The 21,703-nt window shown below is 38.9% G+C and overlaps 1 protein-coding gene across 2 annotated transcripts; it reads right to left on the bottom strand.

The window, feature by feature from the left end:
* Positions 1–4,407: 4,407 nt before the first annotated feature.
* LOC143036953 (voltage-gated hydrogen channel 1-like) lies at positions 4,408–21,498 on the bottom strand. Of its 2 annotated transcripts, XM_076205013.1 has the most exons (7): positions 21,358–21,498; positions 16,048–16,194; positions 12,960–13,151; positions 12,489–12,624; positions 10,053–10,257; positions 8,292–8,310; positions 4,408–7,124 (listed from the first exon to the last, which is right to left on the bottom strand). In XM_076205013.1, exons 2-7 carry the CDS (start codon positions 16,192–16,194, stop codon positions 7,119–7,121), a joined length of 705 nt encoding a protein of 234 aa, XP_076061128.1. In that variant the 5' UTR covers positions 21,358–21,498; the 3' UTR covers positions 4,408–7,118. The 2 variants fall into 2 exon arrangements, with proteins under 2 accessions (XP_076061128.1, XP_076061119.1); XM_076205004.1 differs by having other exon boundaries at positions 4,408–8,310.
* Between the last annotated feature and the right edge of the window lie 205 nt (positions 21,499–21,703).

The following is a 21,703-nucleotide window of genomic DNA, read 5'->3' as shown; positions in this document are numbered from 1 at the left end:
CAATTACTGGTAATTTTTTTTAGCTGCATGTGTACAGAATGGCTTTCAATGATTATTCATAAGCATCACCAACACAAATATATATAAAATAATAATAATAAAATCTAAGAAATTTCCCATTTTCAAAAATAAGCACATTATGGCATTTTGTCAAGACAGCAGTCTCCAGACCCACTCTTCCATTATCAGAAAATAATGCAAATCGTGACTCATCAGAGAAAATGACAGTGCTCCAAAAGGCCACAGGTTCCACCATTTCAACAGCCCAATCCTTTCTATATTAAAGGAAGGGCTCATTCCAATATTTTCCAGTGATAGAATGAGTAAATATGTCTTCCTATTTATGGAAGATGGAGCTCCTTGCAACACTGCTCAAGCAACACAAAAATGGTTGAGACAAAATGGGATCAGGAAACTTCCATGGCCAAGTTAGTCCCTGGATATGAACCCTATTGACCACCTCTGGGGTGTATTAGACCAACAACTTTGCAAAAAGAACAGGAAGCCATCTTCAAAGCCCAAACTCTTAGTATTACTATGGGAAACATGGCAAGAAATCCCTCAAGATGATATTCATGAACTAATCAATAGTATGCCTAGAAGGGTCCTTGCATTGAAAAAAGCAAAGGGGATGTCAACCAAGTATTAGTTATTCACATTGTGACCATTTATAAGCACTTTAATTGTATCAATTGCTTGTTTAATAAATTAAATTATTTCTCTTGGTGTCTATTCAATTTTGTCATGTCTGTGTGTGTGTATACAGTATGTATGTATGTATATATATATATTATATATATATACACACACACACACACATTCTTTTCAAACTCTGTCATTGATATGCATTTCTGTTTGATTCCCTGACCATGATCTCTCATGGATTCATTCACCCACTTTTTCCCTAATCTACCCTTTGCTCTGACTTGCAGCACCAGAAGTTTTTCCAAGAATATCTACTCCCATCCATTCTCTTGATGTGCCCATACAGCCTTAGGTTGGCCTGTTACACTCTTCTCCCAATCACAACTGTCCCTAAATCCCTTCATGAACTTTTATTGTTCCTTATTTTCTCCTCTTTTACAACTCTTGTACATAGTACTCAAGCAGCTCACTCCCACTGCCTCCACACAATTTCTCCCTCTTGCATTCAACACCCAGGTCTCTCTCCCATACATAACAGTCAGCACAACTAATGATTCACATATTCCTTTCACTGCTTCCATTGATGATGATAATGATGATGATGATTCAGTTTTACATCATGTATTCCCTTGTTCAGGGCTAGGATGGTACCTTGCAAAAGGACTGGTTTTCACCATTAGCTTCTTTTTATTTTTCTGTATGTTCTCAGTTCCAACCTTCTTTCCCTCAACTCTTTCTCTCAACGTCCTTTCTATTCCTCCAGTGGCACCAGTAACATACGATGATCCTGTGAAACAACGTCAGAGAAAATGATCTTGCCACCTGTCTAAAACCCATCAACATCTTTATATGTGGAGGTGCAGCGTCTGAACCTGGCCCAACATTTCCTACAAATTCCCGACTGTATTTCCTCCATCTTTTCCATACAAGCAGAATTAACAACCATTAACTGCTTCCCTCCCTTCACACTAATACAGATCTATGAAAATGTCTGAAGACTGTTCCTAGCCACTATCAGGCTACAAGTTTCCAGTCAGTGAAACACAAGGCAACAACTCTTTCACATCCAACTAAAAGATTGAGATTGTGTGGAGCACGCCATTCTCCATGGCTAAACTCTGCCCACCCACACCCAGTCATGACACAAGCATCCCTCTAAAATGTGCACCTACCACCAAGCTTGTACATACACATACCAGGATTTTACCCCCTAACAAGAGAGATAGCCAAAGTCAAAGGCATAATCCACTCCCATCCATTTCATCCCCACATACTCCATTCTCATTAACCACCCCTCACTCCCTCATATCTTGGCTCCTCCTGGATGTTGAGTCATCCCTGCATTTCGCCCACTGCCCTGGGTCAGAAGTAATGTGTCAGGACACAGCACATCCACAGCAAGGCCGCTTCACTTAATCAGCGAACCCCCCTCTCTGTCCCCTCATGAAAAAAAAGAGAGAGAGAGAGAGAAGGCGGGGAGCAATCCCTTTGGGCTGCGTCAAAATATCATTCCCACATACTCCCTCCTCCCCTACCCACTCCCTTCCATGCATCACACCATCATCCATACACAACCATTCTCCACTCACCCCTATCTGGTCTTCTTCCTTCCTTCCTCAACAGACATCCCCCTCTTTCCCAATACCCCTTTTACCTCATCCATCCATCTCATCCTTGGTCACCCCCTTATGTTCACTCCCCACACCTCTGCCTTCCACACCTCCTTTACTAATTTTTCTTCATTTATTCCTTCTATGCGTCCAAACCATCCCAATACTCTTTCATCAACCCTATCTTGCAACTCCCTTTCCACCTCCACTCTCCTCACCTCCACATTTCTCACTCTATCCAGCCTAGTAACCCCTACCTTACATCTCAGGCATTTCATCTCAAACAAATTCAAACTCTTTCTCTCTTATTTTCCATGTTTCTTCTCCACACAGTGCTGTCGGCACAATCACCCCTTCATACAATCTCCTCTTAGCATCCATTTCCAAATATCTATTTCTCATTACACTTTTTAATCCCCCAAGGCATTTACTTATCTCCATCTACATTCTATCTCCACCTCCAGTCCTCCCTTTCCTGCCATATTTTCCTCCAAGTATCTAAAGCTATCCACTTTCTCCAGTCCCTCTCCATTAATACTTGCTTCCAATTTGCTGCCATCCTCTCCCCTCATACATCTTATCACCTTACTTTTACCCACATTTATCTTCAACTTCCTTTTTTCACACATCTTCCCAAACTATGACACTAACTTCCTCAATCCCTCCTCTGATCCTGCTACAAGCGCAGTGTCACCAGCAAACAACAACTGGCTTTTCTCCCACCTCTCTCCAACCACCTCCAATCCCCGACCCATTACCCTTGTGTTTACCTCTCGCACCACCCCATCCAGAACACTGTCAGCTGCACATATCATTAATTTTTTCCCTTTTTTTTTTGTTCCATCTACAGGATGGTTTAACAACCATGGTAACATTACATGTCTGTATCAAACACCTTTCCTTATTCATCAATCTTCACATCCATCATGAAAGCTCTCTACTACCTCTAAGTCTCTCTCCCTTCTTACAAGGGATTACAAATGAGGAGCATGCTGACAGGAGGCCTTTTGGTCCATAACTAGGTCAAATGAAAAAAATAAATAAATAAATAAAATATAAATAAATATTATAATATAAATATTAACAAATAAATAAATGATGAAGTTAGATAATAAACAGGTATATGGTAAATAATAAATTGAGATAAATAATAATAAATGATAATCAAGGAAATAATAATAGACAAACAGGCAAATGATAACATAAATAATATAAAATAAATGGCAGGCATTATAGCATTTTGCTTAGGTGTTTATCTAAACAAATCTTAAAACTTCAAACTGAACTAGATTCCACTGCCTCTGCAAGATGTTTATTCCATTCATTAACTACACATTTGGCAAAGCTATTTCTACCCACTTCCAAATTAAATCTATTTCCATACAGTTTGAGACCATTATTTCTCATTGGATTCTCAGTGTGAAAATGTCACTTTTGTTATCAATTCCTTTTAGAATTTTAAAGACCTGTATCAAGTCACCTGTGAGTCTACATTCTTTTAGGGAAAAGAGATTCATATGTTTTTGTCAATTTTTGTATGATTTTCTTTTTATATTTGGAATCAGTTTTGTGGCTCACCATTGTACTTTTTCCAACTGTCAATGTCTTTAACGAGATTCAGTGACCATACAGAAACAGCATATTCCAAATATGGACAAACTTACAATTTATATAGCTTGTTAATGAGAGATGGACTTTTAAAGTCAAAAGATTGTGCAATCAGTCCTAGAATGTTATTTGCTTTCTCAGAGAATGAAATACACTGCTTAGATGATTTGAGATTCTTACTGATAATTACAGTGAGGCCCTTTTCACTATCCACTTTTGTTAAAAAAATTCTAAATAACTTGTAATCATACTGTTATTTTTACCTGTGTGCATAACCTTGCATAGTCTCATGATCTTCCACACTACCTTCCTATCTAGGTTTGTGCTTTCTCCAAATCCAAAAAGCGCAGATGCAATTAATTACTTTTGTGCTTGTACTGTGTCACTTTCTGTCTCATTTACAAAGGATTGGGAAGGCGGAGCATGCCGACAAGAGACCATTAGGTCCATATCTACGTCGGATGCTAAAAAATCATAATAATAGTAAATTAATTAATAGAAACTATAATAACGTAAATAACAAATAAAAACATAAATAAATGCATAGGTATCGTTAAATAACAAAATACTGCTAAATAGTAAATAATAATAGATTGACATATAACATCCCATTCTACTCTCCCACTTTACTCTTGTCATAACTCTAGTCATAAGCTCGCTGGCTGAGCAGGTTAGGGCATCGTTACTTGCGGCGTTGGTCGAGGGGATGGCGGTTCGAATCCTGCCATCGGCAAAGTTGAACCAAGGGCATGGTTCATTAAATTCCATACTACAAGGTCCTCTGTGAGGGGCACTGTCCTAGCCTCCTGATGGGGGGGAGTTTGTGACATTAAACCATATCATTATCATAACTCAAAATCCAGGTTGTTGAGCTATTCTGAGTAAAATGTAACAGACCGCAATCCACTAACTCAAACTCAGTCCCCTATTGTGCTGCACTAAACACAAGACCTAAAAACATGTCTAAGCGAAAATGTTAATACACCAAGCCCCACCCACTCCTTTGAAAAGGAATAATTGAACACTGTGTTTACATGATATATGCTTAAGTTAATAACATATTCAAATGCAAATCTAACTTCACCTCAAAACTCTTCTTTACTTTTAGTATATAACCAGATATTCAAAAACTTCAAACTGTCAAATCCACATTTCTTGGGAATCCCCATGCTGCGAAAATAAATTGAAAATAGATTCTATACTCACAACAGCTTAAAAACATTTTGTTCCTATTATATTACATATAATGTCTAGCGTCCTTATAACAGAATTCTAAAACATTTTTAAGAAAATATTAGATTAGGTTTATTCAGTCCAGGGTATGCATCTTCACTACATAAAACCAGCAAAACAAATTTCAGAAATTTGGCAAATTGAGTTACTTAAGATGAGTAAAATCCTTCTGGCTAAGGAACATCCCTGGGCTGAATAAAATAATATGATGTTAGATATAACAAAATATAATCACTATTGCTAAGACAAATGGATTAAATCACTTATAAAGCTTACACAAGCCCGGTAACACTACCAGATGATGGTTGTCCAAGGAAAACAAAGTTCCTCTACAGAAGTCATACTTGGCCGAATACAAGGAACCATTTAACCCTTTATAGACCAGAGCTATTGTATTTTATCGCCAACAATTCATCAGCATATCTATCCTCATGGACAAAATTGTGCCACAACTGAGAACACTTCTGGGTTTGTGGTTTTTGTTGGGAGGTCTGGGTCAGCTAGTAACATGCAAACTGACATGGGTTCTCCAAGTTGAACACAACTGCCAAGCATCAGCCAGAACAAAATTCTATAAAAGTACCAATCAATCAATTAGTCCACTGCCCCTGTTCTCTCTTGCATAAGACCCACAGTGGACATCAAAGGGGTAATCTGGAAATTTAAGTTGGGATAAATATACAACCCTTTAGAAACAAAAATTGCCTGGGCAGTAAAAGGTTAAAATTCACTTATCATTTCACTCAAACCGTCATGAACAATACATACTTATTTTACATAGCACCAATTAATTATCTTTGTGTAAGAACTTCCATAAGTTCATTATACACATTTAATTTTTTTTCTCCATAGCCTCATTAACAACTTCAAATATAAACACAAGGTGTTTAGGAAACAAGGCAGCATAATATGGGAAATAAATCTGTGACCATGCATCAACACAGACAAAAACATTTTGTTACTTTCCCAGCGGCTAAAACAGATTCTGGATTTTTATCAACTGTTTTCATTAACCCTAAATATATTTTAATCACCTAGCAACAGAATAAAATGAGTCAGTTGCCCTAATACATACATATACCAGAGGCTTTTTTCCCTCTTACAAGGGAGGTAGCCAAAAATCAAAGGCATAAAATCCAGTCCCACTCATTCCATCCCCACATACTCCACTCCCATTCCCCCCCCTCCCTCCCTCTTTTCTTGGCTCCACCTGATACATTTCATAAAATTTTATGGTTTTCATTTGGTAGAGAATTTTTTTTTATTTTTTTTTTTTATAATGAATTCCACTGTGGTACTTCAGGTTTCCAGCCAGTGAAACTCGAGGTAATAATTATTATTGGAAAATAAAATTGAACCAAGATAATTCTTTCATCCACCTCAACACACTATCATTATATATTATGTGTAGTTTGCAACCAATCCTCATAACATTGCTTCTTCTCTTCTACCACCACCTTTACCTCTTCATCCCACCATTCACTGCCTCTTCTGTTCCCTCCTATCCTCCTCATCCCACGTACTGTCTGCATGTTTTATTACTTCCTTCTTGAAACATACTCATTCTTCTTCTAATCCTGTTTCCCCCTATCCCTCACCACCTCAGACACTCCTCTCAACCTCTGGTATTTCTTATCTTTTCCTTCTCACGTATTTACCCTCACTTCTCTATCTCCCTCTTTTTCCCTCCATTCTCAATTTCCCTTCTATCAGATAATGATCTGAGAATCCCCTGAAAACATTTATATCCAGAAATCTTCCAATCCTCCCTTTGGGTACCACTACATAGTCCACTAATGCCCTTTCACTCACCCTCCCTCCACTACCCTTTCCCACGTATACTTATGCTTGATCCTCCTGCAAAGCACTAAGGATGCCTACAAGAGGTACGGGAAGAAGAGGGGTTCACCACATAAGGAAGCAGCTGGTGTCTTCAGAATCTCCCACAGACCTCTGAGAAGAAATGTTGGACTGTTTCCATGTCATCAGCTCAAAACACCAACAGGGGATACTCACTGGTTGTCAACTCTTCATGTGAAAAGGAGAAGGAAATATATTTAAGTTGAAAGATCTTGAGCCTAGTCTGGAGACCAAGCATCAGTCCTCCGGGGCTGAACCTCTAAACAGAGATGAAGATATGAACAAGTTTTGAAAACTGGCAGCAGAGAGACAAATCTCTCTGATGTCCATTGTGCATGAACACCACTTGTAGATACCCAGTCTTGGTCCCCCAATCTATCTACTGTACATTAGCTGTATAATACTGCCTTTTTTCTTATCATTCCTCATGACTTACATAGAATCTGTGAATATGAAATTCACAATAGTAAAGTAAATTGTCATCAGTACAAAATTCAGAGAATCTGTGTTTCATGTGTGCACAGTACACAAATTATCAAAATTCATGTGAAAACATCAAATTCTCTGTTATAAAAAGGCAAATTCCTGCAACCTCACAGAAACCACATAAAGCAAGATCTATCAGTACATCGCTAAAATCTAGAGTTAGAGCTTTATATATAAAATTAAATCTACATATATATATATATATAAAGATTTAGCACTCCTTAATCTAGTAAGAGACTTTAATATACATACTTTAACAAAAGACCTTCTTCCTGGTAAACAAATGCCCAAATATCAATGCTACGTTACACTGCCTTGCTAATTTTGGCATAAACATACTAGATCTAAGCAAGAGTCATATATAGAAAAAAAAAACTAATATATTAAATTCACTGGATATTTTTGTCTTTCCTTCAAGCATGAACACTTGCAATAATATAGCATTGATTTGACAGACATATCATCTCTAAACTACATGACTTTGATTCAGTTTGCCTGAGGAAACATTTGTACAGACTTTAGAGTATTCAGTAATCACACTGAGCCACTGGGATATAGGATATAGCTGCCCTTAAGTTGTAAATTTTGTAACACTATATATTATATATATAAATCTGAATGTGTAACTTCCTGGCTACCTCTCTTAGAAGGATGAAGAAGCCTTTTGGTGTATAGATAGATATCTGAATATAAACAGATCTAGAGGCAATCAGTGTAATCCTTTTTGGGTGAAGTGACCACTACCCCGCAATATGAAAAGAAAAGAAAAAGAAGAAGAATTTTTTTTTAAATGCTATACTCTCTTCTTCCAGTAAATCCTTAATACTATGTTTCTTGTTTTGTATTTACCTCTGCAACAACATTCACTCTGCAAGAAAAGAAAAGAATATATATATAAAATGTCTGCATATCATAAATGTGAATTAGATACCCATTTTTTCATACAATCAGCTGTTGTTCACAAAGCAAGGTGGCTAAGCACAGGAGAGGCATATCTTCATATCTCACTTCCTCGCTAAATGACCCTTTCACTCATGGGATGGGAGGAAAAGTAGTGGGCAATGATGGATTGAAAAAAAAAAAAAAAAAAGAGAGAGAGAGAGACTTACCGTTTAACTTTTATAAACTCACCTAACCAAACTTTAAAACCCAGCATTCCACTACATGTGATCATTTCTATGAGAAGCTTGTTTCACAACCCAAGACAGTTTGGGTAGTGTTTTTACTTAATGTGTGAGGGACCCATTTCATATCCCTGGAGCACACACACACACACAGAATATACACAAAATAAATGAATACATACATATACCAAAGGCTCTTTCCTCCTTACAAGGAAGGTAGCCAAAAAACAGACATAAAAACCACTCCCACCCATTCCATCCCCAACATACTCCACTCCCATCCATCCCCTTCCCTCCCTCTTATCTTGGCTCCTCTTGGATGACGGGTCATCCCTGTATCTTGCCCACTGCCCTTGGTCAGAAGCAGTGTCGCAAGACATCACATCCACAGCAAGACCGCTTCATTAAATCAGCAACCCCCACTATCAGTCCCCTCATGCAGAAATGGAGATGGAGCGAAATCCCTTCAGACTGCTTCAAATTATTTTTCACACACACTCCCTCACCCCCCCTCTCCCACCCACTCCCTTCCATGCATCACAGCAATATCCATACACAACCGTTCTCCATTCACCCCTATCTTCTGTCCTCTCCTGTCCTTCCTCAACAGACATTCCCCTCTTTCCCAATGCCCATTTTACCCCATTCGTTCATCTCATCCTTGGTTGCTCCTTCATGTTTACTCCTCCAACACCCCTTTTACTAATCTTTCTTCACTAATTCTTTCTGTGTCCAAACCATCCCAATACTCTTTCATCAACCCTATCCCTCAACTTCCTTTCCACCCCCTCTCTCCTCCTCACCTCCTTGTTTCTCACTCTATCCATCCTAGTAACCCCTATCATACTTCTCAGGCACCTCATTTCAAACACACACACAAAATAAATGAATAAATAATAAAAATAAAAATAAATAAATAAATAATAAAATGGTTGCTTGGGTAGTGTTCTTGTTTAATGTGTGAGGGACTAGATTTCAAATTCCTGGAGCAGATGAGGGAAGAAGAAGAAGAAGAAAAAGTTGCTGGTAACAAGGCTTCACGTATGACACACTCCACATATTGGTAGCTTGTCAGGTTTGCCTGAAGCCTTATCCTGACAACACAAACACACAAAACAAAGATAATCCAACATTGTATCACATGTAAAGTACCCTTACACTTCAGCAGTCTTGAAGGCGGGACATGCCTAAGATGTGTCAGACAAGACCACACCTTCATCCTTTGGGCTTCCCCAACAGGTACCCACCATGTGGGAACTATCCATTGTTGTTGTTGTTGTTCCCTAGACTGTCTGTCCAAGCGGTCCCAATTTTAAAAGGCCAGGGATGTTTGCTGCAGTTTGGCCCCCAACTCTTGGGGTTGGGGTGTGGTCCCACAACAAAGACGCTGCAGTCCATTGTTGTGTGACACATTTTACTTAAATACACCACGTAACTTCATTCATCTGAAAGACAGCCCATCCCTGCAGTCAAAGGAAGACATTACCTCTGCAAGTCCGGAGGAGGTCTCTTGGTGGGGATGTGGTGTGGTATACTGTGCTGGGTCATGAGGTCCCGCATCACCTCAGCTTCCTTCTCCAGCTGGGTGCAGTACTGTCGGTACCGCTCCAGTTCCTGCTCTAGGGACATCCTCAACTCTCGTTCCTTAGCTACCTTGCGCTCGCCTGCCCTTTTCACAGACATAACCATACCTGAAGGGCACAGGAATTAATAAGTTTAAACAGGTGTCTTCCACAGTTGAAACATTTGAGGGAAATACAACTTGTTTGTAGTATTAAAATGCTTGAAAAGATCTACAACCTAACCATATTAGGCAAATCTTACTTGTAAAGATTTAGCATACACCCATCCCATACATACTCATAAAATACAATGAAAATGTATCTTGGTGAAGAACTCACCATCACAAAGTACCAACATGTTCAGAAAACCTGGAAAAGTTACCTGGAACTGTTAGGAACTGAGTGTTGGAAGAAGACATACTACACGTCACAACTACATGTCACACTACGAGAAGATAGATACCAAGTATACATTGTTGTGTATGTCACAGTAGCAGCACCAAGCGGCTGTTGAGCGTCAGGTCTAACCAGAACCTGACCAGAGGCCACCTGGAATTAGGCTGACCTGACCTTGACCTCTTAGGAACACTTGGTCTGCCAACGATGTGACCATTGAGAAGTATATGTCCACAGAAGGAATTATCCTTATTTTTTATCTTTTCAGCATGTATTATTAAAATATGCTATGTCTTTCTGTGTATCATACATACATACATATACCAAAGGCTTTTTCCCCCTTACAAGGGAGGTACATACATACATATACCAGAGGTTTTTTTCCCCCTTACAAGGGAGGTAGCTAAAAAACATAAAAACATTAAAACCACTCCCACCCATTCCATCCCCAACATACTCCACTCCCATCCACCCTCTTCCCTCCCTCTTATCTTGGCTCCTCCTGGATGATGGGTCATCCCTGCATCTCGCTCCCTCCCCTGGGTCAGAAGCAGTGTCGCAAGACACAGCATAGCCACAGCAAGGCCGCTTCATTAAATTGGCAATCCCCATTCTCCATCCCCTCATGCAGAAATGGAGATTGGGAGAAAGCCCTTTGGGCTGCTTCAATTTGTTTTTCACACATACTCCCTCACCCCCTATCCCCCACTCACTCCCCCTCATGCATCACAGCATCACCCATACACATTCTCCATTCACCCTTATTTTCTGTCCTCTCCTGTCCTTCCTCAACACATTCCCCTCTTTCCCAATGCCCCTTTTACCCCACCCATCCATCTCATCCTTGGTCATTATGCCATAACAGCACACTATCAGAACACCATTTCTCCCATCTTATATTAATAGGAACTCCATTAATAGGAACTCCATTGGTCTTGAAAGAAGAATTATAGAAAACAAGTGAATCTCCATGATATTTCTCTAAGTAATTATAAGAATCCACTCCCGTCTGGGGTATTGGCTGCTTGTTATTGTGGCAAAGTAGCATGCAGTCGATACTTTAGGGTCTATATGGGGCGCCCCTACGGACCAGAGCCACACATCATTTTGTCTATGATAGAAGAAATTCTGTTCATAGAGAGAAATGATGACACTTTTATACTACGACTGTCCCTCCGTTATGCTGTCCCAAGGCATAAGGGGTGCTGGCGGGCCTCGGGCCAGCACCCTAAGGTTTGGGTCTTTTAATGTGCGTGGATGTGGTACAGATGAGAGTAAAAGGGAAGAGATAGGTAGTATGTTTGTGAGAAGAAAGTTGGATGTGTTGGCTTTGAGTGAAACTAAGTTGAAAGGGAAGGGTGAGTGTATGTTTGGGAGTGTAAGTGGGAGGTTATCAGGAGTGAAGAGAGGGCGAGGGAGGGAAGGGGTGGCTATTCTTGTAAGTGAGGAGATAGGTAAAGGGGTAGTGGAGTGGAAGGAGGTTTCCTCAAGGATAATGTGGATGAAGGTGAAACTGGGAAAGGAGATGTGGGTTAAATGAGTGCATAGAGGGTTTAGGAAGAAATGTCAATGTAATAGTACTGGGAGACCTTAATGCTAGAGTGTATGTGAGTTATTATTGATAGCTCAGTGAGTTATGACAGCGGAGTTACAGAGGAAACTGTCCTCCACCCCAATTATACTGTAATCATGTCAATGTTTTGTTTGAGCAACAATGTACACATATTGAAAATTAATATAAAAAAAATCAAATAAATAAATAGGAATGATAATGATATGATATAGTTTAACGTCACACACTCCCCCCTATCGGAAGGCTAGGACGGTGCCCCTCACAGAGGGCTTTGTGGCGTGGAATTTAATGAACCATGCCCTTGGTTCAACTTCGCTGGTGATAGGATTTGAACTGCCCTCAAATCCTGCCACCAGTGAGGATAACAATAATAATAAAAGTCTTTACTTACTGTTCTGAATACGAACAACTCTCCACAGTCTAAGAATAATGATAAGGCCTGTGGCTGAGTGAGCATCATGGGAGTGCAGATATGTTGCATCCAGACACACTGCTACCAAAACAACTATACCATCAAACACCTCCATCTGAAAGAAGAGACAATAAATATGATCAAGCTAGGTTGTTCTTAAACCAGTTTTAATTACATGTTTTAACCCAATTTAATGCTAAGCTGCACTTCCAGGTTCGGGGTTGTCGCTGGACATGTGTGGAATAAAGCCACCTTAACTGATCCATTTACAATTGAAATGTACTTTAAGGATTTTATTCTGGTTATTACCAGACAATTCTATTTGGCCAAGAGGGAAATCTGGACTGGAATGGGTTAAAGAACTTAGATAAGAACCCTGAGATCCCACACCAAAGAACTTGCACACTAATCGTGTAAACTCATATCTGCCTCAAAGTCACAGCCAATTACCTTGTGTGTGAAGAAGTCACATCTCAGAGCATATACTTTCAGTGCCAACTCCACAAGGAAGAGGCAAAGTAGAGAGAGAGAAGCTGCGTGAAGAATGAGAGGCACATAGGATGTCGATGGTAACTCAAGGTCCAGTAAAAGCTCTGCGATCACAAGGAGTGTGTCTATGGCCACCAAGACCACTATTATTGTCTGCAAATTGAAGAATATTAAATGACTACCTTGTCATTATTATTACTCTTTTTTTCTTACACATATACTGCTTCATATTTCATTAATTCATGAATCAATAACATCACTCATTTCCTGCATTCTGAATTGAATGCATCTACTTACCTCAATATCAAATAAATAATAAATACGCCTATTTAGGCCTTTGAAACAGTACATCATATATAGACAGTATTCAGCTGAGGAACAGACTTGGGGCAAAAGAGGATCTAAATTAGTGGATGCCATGACTCCCAAAGGAACCATGACAAGAATTTATGGATGCCATGGCCTGCTGTTAAAAATTAAACATTCCTATATACAGCATGTCTTTGGGAATTTACCCATTGTCAATCTGACTAATGTGGCCCAACCAGTGAAGGGTGTCGTTGGGTGAGTAGGGCAAATATGCTTGGGATGTTCGTTCCTGCTAGGACAGTTGTGTTGGGGACTTGGTCTTGCCAAGTGATGTCCAAGATTCTTTTGAAGCAGCACAGGTGGAATGTGTCGAGTCTGTGCTCTTGGTGGGCAAAGAGGGTCCAAGAGCACACAGGCTTGGTATGCCTTTATCTTGATGTTGATGGTCAGCATGTTGTTCCATACCCTCTTGGCCAAGCAAGCCATCACTGATGCTGCCTTTCCAACTCTTGTTCAGCTCAGTGTCCCGGGAGAAGTTGTTGCAGATGGTGAAGCTGAGATACATGAAGTCTTCCACTACCTCAAGGGTGAAGTTGCCTAAGGTGATGTTTGGGACTCTGTTGACACCTTGGCCCATAACGTTAAGTCTTCTTGTGGCTGATGGTTAGCCAAAGTCTCTGCATGCACAAGCAATGCAGTTAATGAGTCTTTTGAGGGCTTCTTCTATATGAGCAGCAAGTGCATCATCATCTGCAAAGAGCATTTCTCTGATGAGTACTCACTGCACCCTGGTCTTCACTCTTACGTGTGCGAGGTTGAAGAGGTTTGTATTACTATGGGTGTGGAGGTAAACACCGTCTTCAGATTCACTAAAGTCTAGGACAGCAAAAGGAAGACAATGCCACAGAGTGTGGGTACAAGTACACAGCCCTGCTTCACTCTGCTCTTCGCCAGGAAAGGATCCAAGGATGATCCGTCATGAAAAAAGATGATCATCCTCAGCAGCCTGGAGGGACATCCAATCCTCTGCAGTAAAGTGAAAAGACCTTTCCTACTGACCATGTCGAATGCCTTCATGAGATCAATAAATGTGATGTGCAGTGGTCACCTCTGCTCATGGCTCTTCTATAGAAGATGTCGAAGTGAGATCACGTCAACCACTGACCTCCAAGCACTGAATCTGGACTGCATCTCAGGGTAAATGCATTCTGTGAGCAATTGTAACCTATTCAGCACTACCTGGGCAAAGACCTTCCCAACAATGCTGAAGAGTGAGATTCCATGGTAGTTGTTGCACTCTCTGTGGTTACCCTTGTTCTTGTAAAGCATGATGATGTTGGTGTCTTGTACGTCCCGAGGCAAAGACCCCTCTTCCCAGCACTGCAGCAGGAGCTAATAAAGGTGGTGGAAGAAAGCGGTGTTCCTGCCAGCCTTGATGATCTCTGATGGGACTCCATCGTTACCTGGAGTCTTGCCGTAGGCAAGGGAGACCATGGTTTTACTCAATTCCTCTACTGAGGGTGAGATATCAAGCTCATCCAAGGTAGGCAAGGAACTGATACTCCCTTGACGCTGAGATTGACAACAGGATTGCGAAGGCAGTCACAACACTCACTCACTTCACATCAAGCTGACCGTTTAGATGAAGATGGCTGTGTACAACACCTGTGTTCTCAGCGCCTTCCTATATGGCAGTGAGCGTTGGACCACTTATGCCACCACAAGGAGAAAAGGCTCAATTCCTAAGACCTCAGAAACATTCGACACATACTTGGCATCTCCTGGCAAGACAAGATGACCAACAATGACGCCCTGTCTTGCGTTGGCCTTCCCACCATGTACACTGAGACAACGTCGACTGTGCTGGCTAGGTTGTGTCTGCAGCATGGAAGATGGGCGAATCCCAAAAGACATCCTCTATGGAGAGCTTGCCACAGGATAGAGAAGCTTAGGCCACCGGCAGCTGAGGTACAAGGATGTGTGAAAGAGACATGAATGTGCTTGACATCAACTCCTGGGAGGACATCGTAGCCGACCACTGGAGAAGCATGCTTCAAAAACAACTGCTGACTGGTGAAGATAAGTCTGCTGTGGCAGCAGAAAAGCGAGCTCACAAAAAGGTAACAACAGTCAACAGACCAGAATCCACACACAGATGCAACCTATGCGACCATGACCATCATTCTCGCATCGGTCTGTATAGTCATAAGAGGCACTGCTCAAGTCAATCTGGAAAACTAACAGATGGATATATTTACCCATGGTCTGTCATGACCGACGGAGGCTGATGAATTTATATATATATATATAATTTTTTTTAACCTCTTGGAGTGGGATTTGGGAGAAAACGAAGGGGAGCCACAAAGATGTTGAAAATTCATGAAAGGGTTAGTGGAGTGAAAAAGGTTAGGAACCACTGGTCAGAGTGAAGTCTGAAAAACTCACTGTTGTACTAAATACAACAAAAATCTATCTATACACAAAAAAGGCTTCTTCCCCCTTTATACAGGAGGAAACCAGCAAATCATGCATCTACCCTCCATCAATCTCACACCAATTTGTTTTCCTCTTTTATCTTAGCTTCATGTGGATTAAGTGCCATACCTGGACCCTCCCCCACAACTATATACACAGAAAAGGTGGACTAAAACAGGCAGGCAAGATAAAAGACATTTCAGATGGTAATAACACAAAGCAACTGAAAAATTTGTATCACAACAGGTGAGCACATAAAACCTACTTGGCATTTTGTTGACTGAAGAGCATAAAGTATAATTTCCCTCACTGATCTCCTTGGACGAAGAGTTGATTCTTCTTCTGTAGAATACGAGACTAAGCTGACATTGTCTCTTGAGCCATCAACACTTTCTTCAAGTCTGGCATCCATCTGAAAAAAATAATAATAAATAAATATATATATATATATATATATACATATGTATGTATATATATATATATATATATATATATATATATGTATATATATATATATATATATATATATATATACATATATATGTTGGTACATTATGACAAGTTGATGAAGGTGGAAAAAGAAGTCACGGGTCTAGTTCCGAGTTACTGAGTTTATTCCTGACCGGTTTCGCTCTATGCTTCTTCAGAGGAATGTGACTCTGGAGTGAAGCTGGCGGTATACATAGTCTGAGTAAGACCGCGTTCCCTCCTTGGAGGTGGGTTACGTTTGGTTGTACAATGGTTTTTAATACAATAGTGATAAAAATACAATAAATTGTTGTGATGTTATTACAAAACAGCTCCGGTGTGTGTGGAATGTTGATCGAGGGTGTAACATTGTAAGTGAAGTGAGTGGTGTAGAAATGTGTGAATCCTAAAAAGTGTCATATGATAACTTATAGTATTAAATAATATAAGGATAAATATCCAGATAAAATGAATGAAATAAAATGAAAATACAAATACAAATATAAATATAAATAAATAAATAAAAAATATAAAAAATATATAAAAAATAAAAATTTATTTATATTTATATTTGTATTTGTATTTTCATTTTATTTCATTCATTTTATCTGGATATTTATCCTTATATTATTTAATACTATAAGTTATCATATGACACTTTTTAGGATTCACACATTTCTACACCACTCACTTCACTTACAATGTTCCACACACACCGGAGCTGTTTTGTAATAACATCACAACAATTTATTGTATTTTTATCACTATTGTATTAAAAACCATTGTACAACCAAACGTAACCCACCTCCAAGGAGGGAACGCGGTCTTACTCAGACTATGTATACCGCCAGCTTCACTCCAGAGTCACATTCCTCTGAAGAAGCATAGAGCGAAACCGGTCAGGAATAAACTCAGTAACTCGGAACTAGACCCGTGACTTCTTTTTCCACATACATATATACATATATATATACACACATACATATACATATATATATATATATATATATATACATATACATATATACATATATATATACATATATACATACATATATACATATATATATATATACATATATACATACATGTATATACATACATATATATATATATATATATATATATATATATATATATTCGTGAAGCGTGGCAGGAGATTCTCTTTTAAGCATATTCTGTTGAAAACGACAGCAAATTCATTAGAAATTAATTTCTTTCTTAAGCTTTCTAGCTTTCGGAAAGTAGATTTCTGGGGGAATGAGAGGGGAAGAAGCAAATTTCCAATTGACATTGGTAATTTATATTAACACAGAAGTCTATGTTATATACAAAATATATGAAAATAAACAAAACACAGTATAATAAACCCAAGACGTTTCGCAGATCGTTCTGCATCTTCAGTTGGAGTGAAGGGAAGTGTGACCAAGACGAGTATAAATATGTATAAAGGAAAAACTTGGAGAGGTCACTTAATGACTCTCCTCTGTTTGGCTGGCGCTATTTGGTTGGTTCCTAAGCCTAGCCGATCGCCTGAGGCATGACATTTTATCCTCTGCGGGGATATTTTGGACCTTTATGGGTGTTCTCTGATCTGGTGGTTGTATTTTGGTGAGCAAATGTCTCCTGCGTGTAGGTTTCATGCTGGGGAGGAGGGAGAAATCATTTGTTTGTACATTAATAATAGGTTGTAAATCTTTTATGATTACAGCCTCCAAAATGGTCAAACGTTGGAGGTCCTTCTCCTCTGCGACGATTTCTGTGTTGTGTACCATGGTTTCCCTGTCTAGATGGCGTCTGTGGTGGGTCCAAAGGTGTTGTTTCGGTCCTCCTTGTTGTAGGTGAAGGGTGATTCTTCTGGACAGGGTGGTAGTTGTCCTTCCCACGTAGGTAGATAGGGGCGTACAGTCCTCCTCTGGGCAGGTGAATTTATATACTACGTGGGATTGACGTATACCATGAGGTTTTGGGGTGGTGTGATTTCTTAAGATCAGGGAAGATGTTTTCTTGTTCCTGTAGTAAATGGTGAGTGATATTTTGTCGCGTTCTTTCGTGGGGGTCACATTTCTTTTAATAATGTCTTTTAATATTTTCTCATCCTCTTTATATTTATTGGACATCTGGGACTTGTAGAATATGCGGTGTGTAGTTCCTTCATGTTCTGTGGTAGTGTGATGAGGTTCTTGGTACCAGGTGTCAATAACTCTTCTGAGTGTAGATTGTACTTCGTTGTTGGAGTAACCAGAGTCCACCAACTTCTAATTAATAATGGTTACTCCAACAACGAAGTACAATCTACACTCAGAAGAGTTATTGACACCTGGTACCAAGAACCTCATCACACTACCACAGAACATGAAGGAACTACACACCGCATATTCTACAAGTCCCAGATGTCCAATAAATATAAAGAGGATGAGAAAATATTAAAAGACATTATTAAAAGAAATGTGACCCCCACGAAAGAACGCGACAAAATATCACTCACCATTTACTACAGGAACAAGAAAACATCTTCCCTGATCTTAAGAAATCACACCACCCCAAAACCTCATGGTATACGTCAATCCCACGTAGTATATAAATTCACCTGCCCAGAGGAGGACTGTACGCCCCTATCTACCTACGTGGGAAGGACAACTACCACCCTGTCCAGAAGAATCACCCTTCACCTACAACAAGGAGGACCGAAACAACACCTTTGGACCCACCACAGACGCCATCTAGACAGGGAAACCATGGTCCACAACACAGAAATCGTCGCAGAGGAGAAGGACCTCCAACGTTTGACCATTTTGGAGGCTGTAATCATAAAAGATTTACAACCTATTATTAATGTACAAACAAATGATTTCTCCCTCCTCCCCAGCATGAAACCTACACGCAGGAGACATTTGCTCACCAAAATACAACCACCAGATCAGAGAACACCCATAAAGGTCCAAAATATCCCCGCAGAGGATAAAATGTCATGCCTCAGGCGATCGGCTAGGCTTAGGAACCAACCAAATAGCGCCAGCCAAACAGAGGAGAGTCATTAAGTGACCTCTCCAAGTTTTTCCTTTATACATATTTATACTCGTCTTGGTCACACTTCCCTTCACTCCAACTGAAGATGCAGAACGATCTGCGAAACGTCTTGGGTTTATTATACTGTGTTTTGTTTATTTTCATATATTTTGTATATAACATAGACTTCTGTGTTAATATAAATTACCAATGTCAATTGGAAATTTGCTTCTTCCCCTCTCATTCCCCCAGAAATCTACTTTCCGAAAGCTAGAAAGCTTAAGAAAGAAATTAATTTCTAATGAATTTGCTGTCGTTTTCAACAGAATATATATATATATATATGTGTGTGTGTGTGTATATAATATATATATATATGGGTGTGTGTGTGTATATTATATATATATATAATATATATATATATACAGGTAAACGTCGACTTACGATGGCCGCGACTTACGATTGTTCGACTTTACGATGACGACGACGACGACGATATGATAATTTAACCCCTTCCATACGGTGCCGCACACGTAGGCGTCATGAGGAGCAAGTGGATTCGCGACGCTGCCATATCGGCGTCTTGATTATATTTATTGTAGTCGCCCCTGTGTTTTTACATTCTCTCAAATGTGCCCTAAATCCCATTCTCTGTGGTTTTCAAAATTCGCGGGTGAAAGAGAGAACGATCGATATAAGCGGTGACTATATTTTATGATGCGAGTATTATTACGTCACGTCGTACGGCTGGCATTGGCTGCTGCCCGCGAGATTTAAGTTCCGTACTGAAAATACATATTATAGTGTTTGAATATGGTAAAAAGGATAAAAATAATTAAATAAACTACTGTACATGTTTAATAGGCTATATTCAGTATCTCTGGTGGTTAATATACAGGTAGGCTAGGTACAGTGACCACGGAACAGAGTGGGGATCGACTTACGATGAGATCGTCTTACGATGGCTCTATCGAAACCTAATGCCATCGTAAGTCGACGTTTACCTGTATATATATATATATATATATATATATATATATATATATATATATACATATATATTTATATATATATATATGTATATATATGTATATATAATGTGTGTGTGTGTGTATTGTGGTTGTAAAAATGTATCTCTAATCACTGGGACCCATTCAGTGTAGTACACACACACACACATATAAATATATATATATAATTATGTATATATATATATATATATATATATATATATATATATATATATATATATATATATATAAATCATTAGTTTGTCCACATTTGGAATATGCTGTTTTTGTGTGGTCACTGAATCACATTAAAAATATTGACAGACAAGTGCAATGGCAAGCCACAAAACTGATTCCAAATATCAGAAATAAATTATATGAAAATCAACTAAAATATATAAATCATTATTACCCTTTTTTACACATATACTGCTTCATATTATATTTCATTAATTCATGAATCAATAATATCACTCATTTTCTGCATTCTGAATTAAATGCATCTACTTATCTCATTATCAAATAAAAATTAATATGCCTATTTAGGCCTCTGATACATTCATTCGGAGCCTATGCCCAAGCAAGTGGATAATACAAATGAATAAATATTGATTTATTAATCCATTCTTTAATATACACTAATTTCAATGAATCACTACCTAATTAATGAATGTCTCAATCTTTCATAACCATGCACTCATTTCTCATCCAACTTCAGTAACCATTTACTATGATATTGGTAACAAAACACTCTAACCTTATTTGGCCATCAAGCCTTTATTCTTTTTACATTCCTCTCTACTATAACTATTGTACATTTCATCATATATCTAGCATTTCTCTATTTAAATCATGTCAATTTTCTTTTTACATTCCTCTCTGCTATTGTACATATATCTAGGATTTCTCTGCCTAAATGTCAAGTTCAAACAGTTACATTCTTTTGGTATGCTCTCATCTTCACAATAAACTCGATTGTTTTGCTGCTCCCAAAGTGCGCTGTAACCTTCTACTACCTTTTGTGTATACTCAGTTCACTTAGCAACATATAATAAAGAAAAACTTATTAACATGACAAGAACACTTACCTCTAAAATTCAGCCCTACGCAATCAAACTAAAAGAAAATATGAATAATGTAGCTGTCTATCCTAACGCCCCATGTTACAATGGGCATTCTCTGTCTAAGTGGTTTCAAGAGGTGAGATGTTGCGAAGGTGCAAAGACGTAGGATGCTGCAGATTGCTCAGGTTACTTCATATAGTCCTACACATGAGCAGCCTTAGCAGACTTATTGAGAACTACTTCTTGTAGGTTTTCAATTGAAAACTAATTTCTTATAACATTATCTTCTCTTAAGAATATAAAAAATATTAAATATTTTAGATGAAGTGACGAATTGTTTTAGCCTAATACTTTACCGACAAATGAGATT

The sequence above is a fragment of the Oratosquilla oratoria genome, chromosome 2, assembly GCF_046742065.1.
Source record: "Oratosquilla oratoria isolate Oo_2021 chromosome 2, ASM4674206v1, whole genome shotgun sequence".
Classification (NCBI taxonomy): Eukaryota; Metazoa; Arthropoda; class Malacostraca; order Stomatopoda; family Squillidae; genus Oratosquilla; species Oratosquilla oratoria.
Note: the sequence above shows the minus strand (reverse complement) of the source record. Positions and strands in the feature narration are given on the sequence as shown.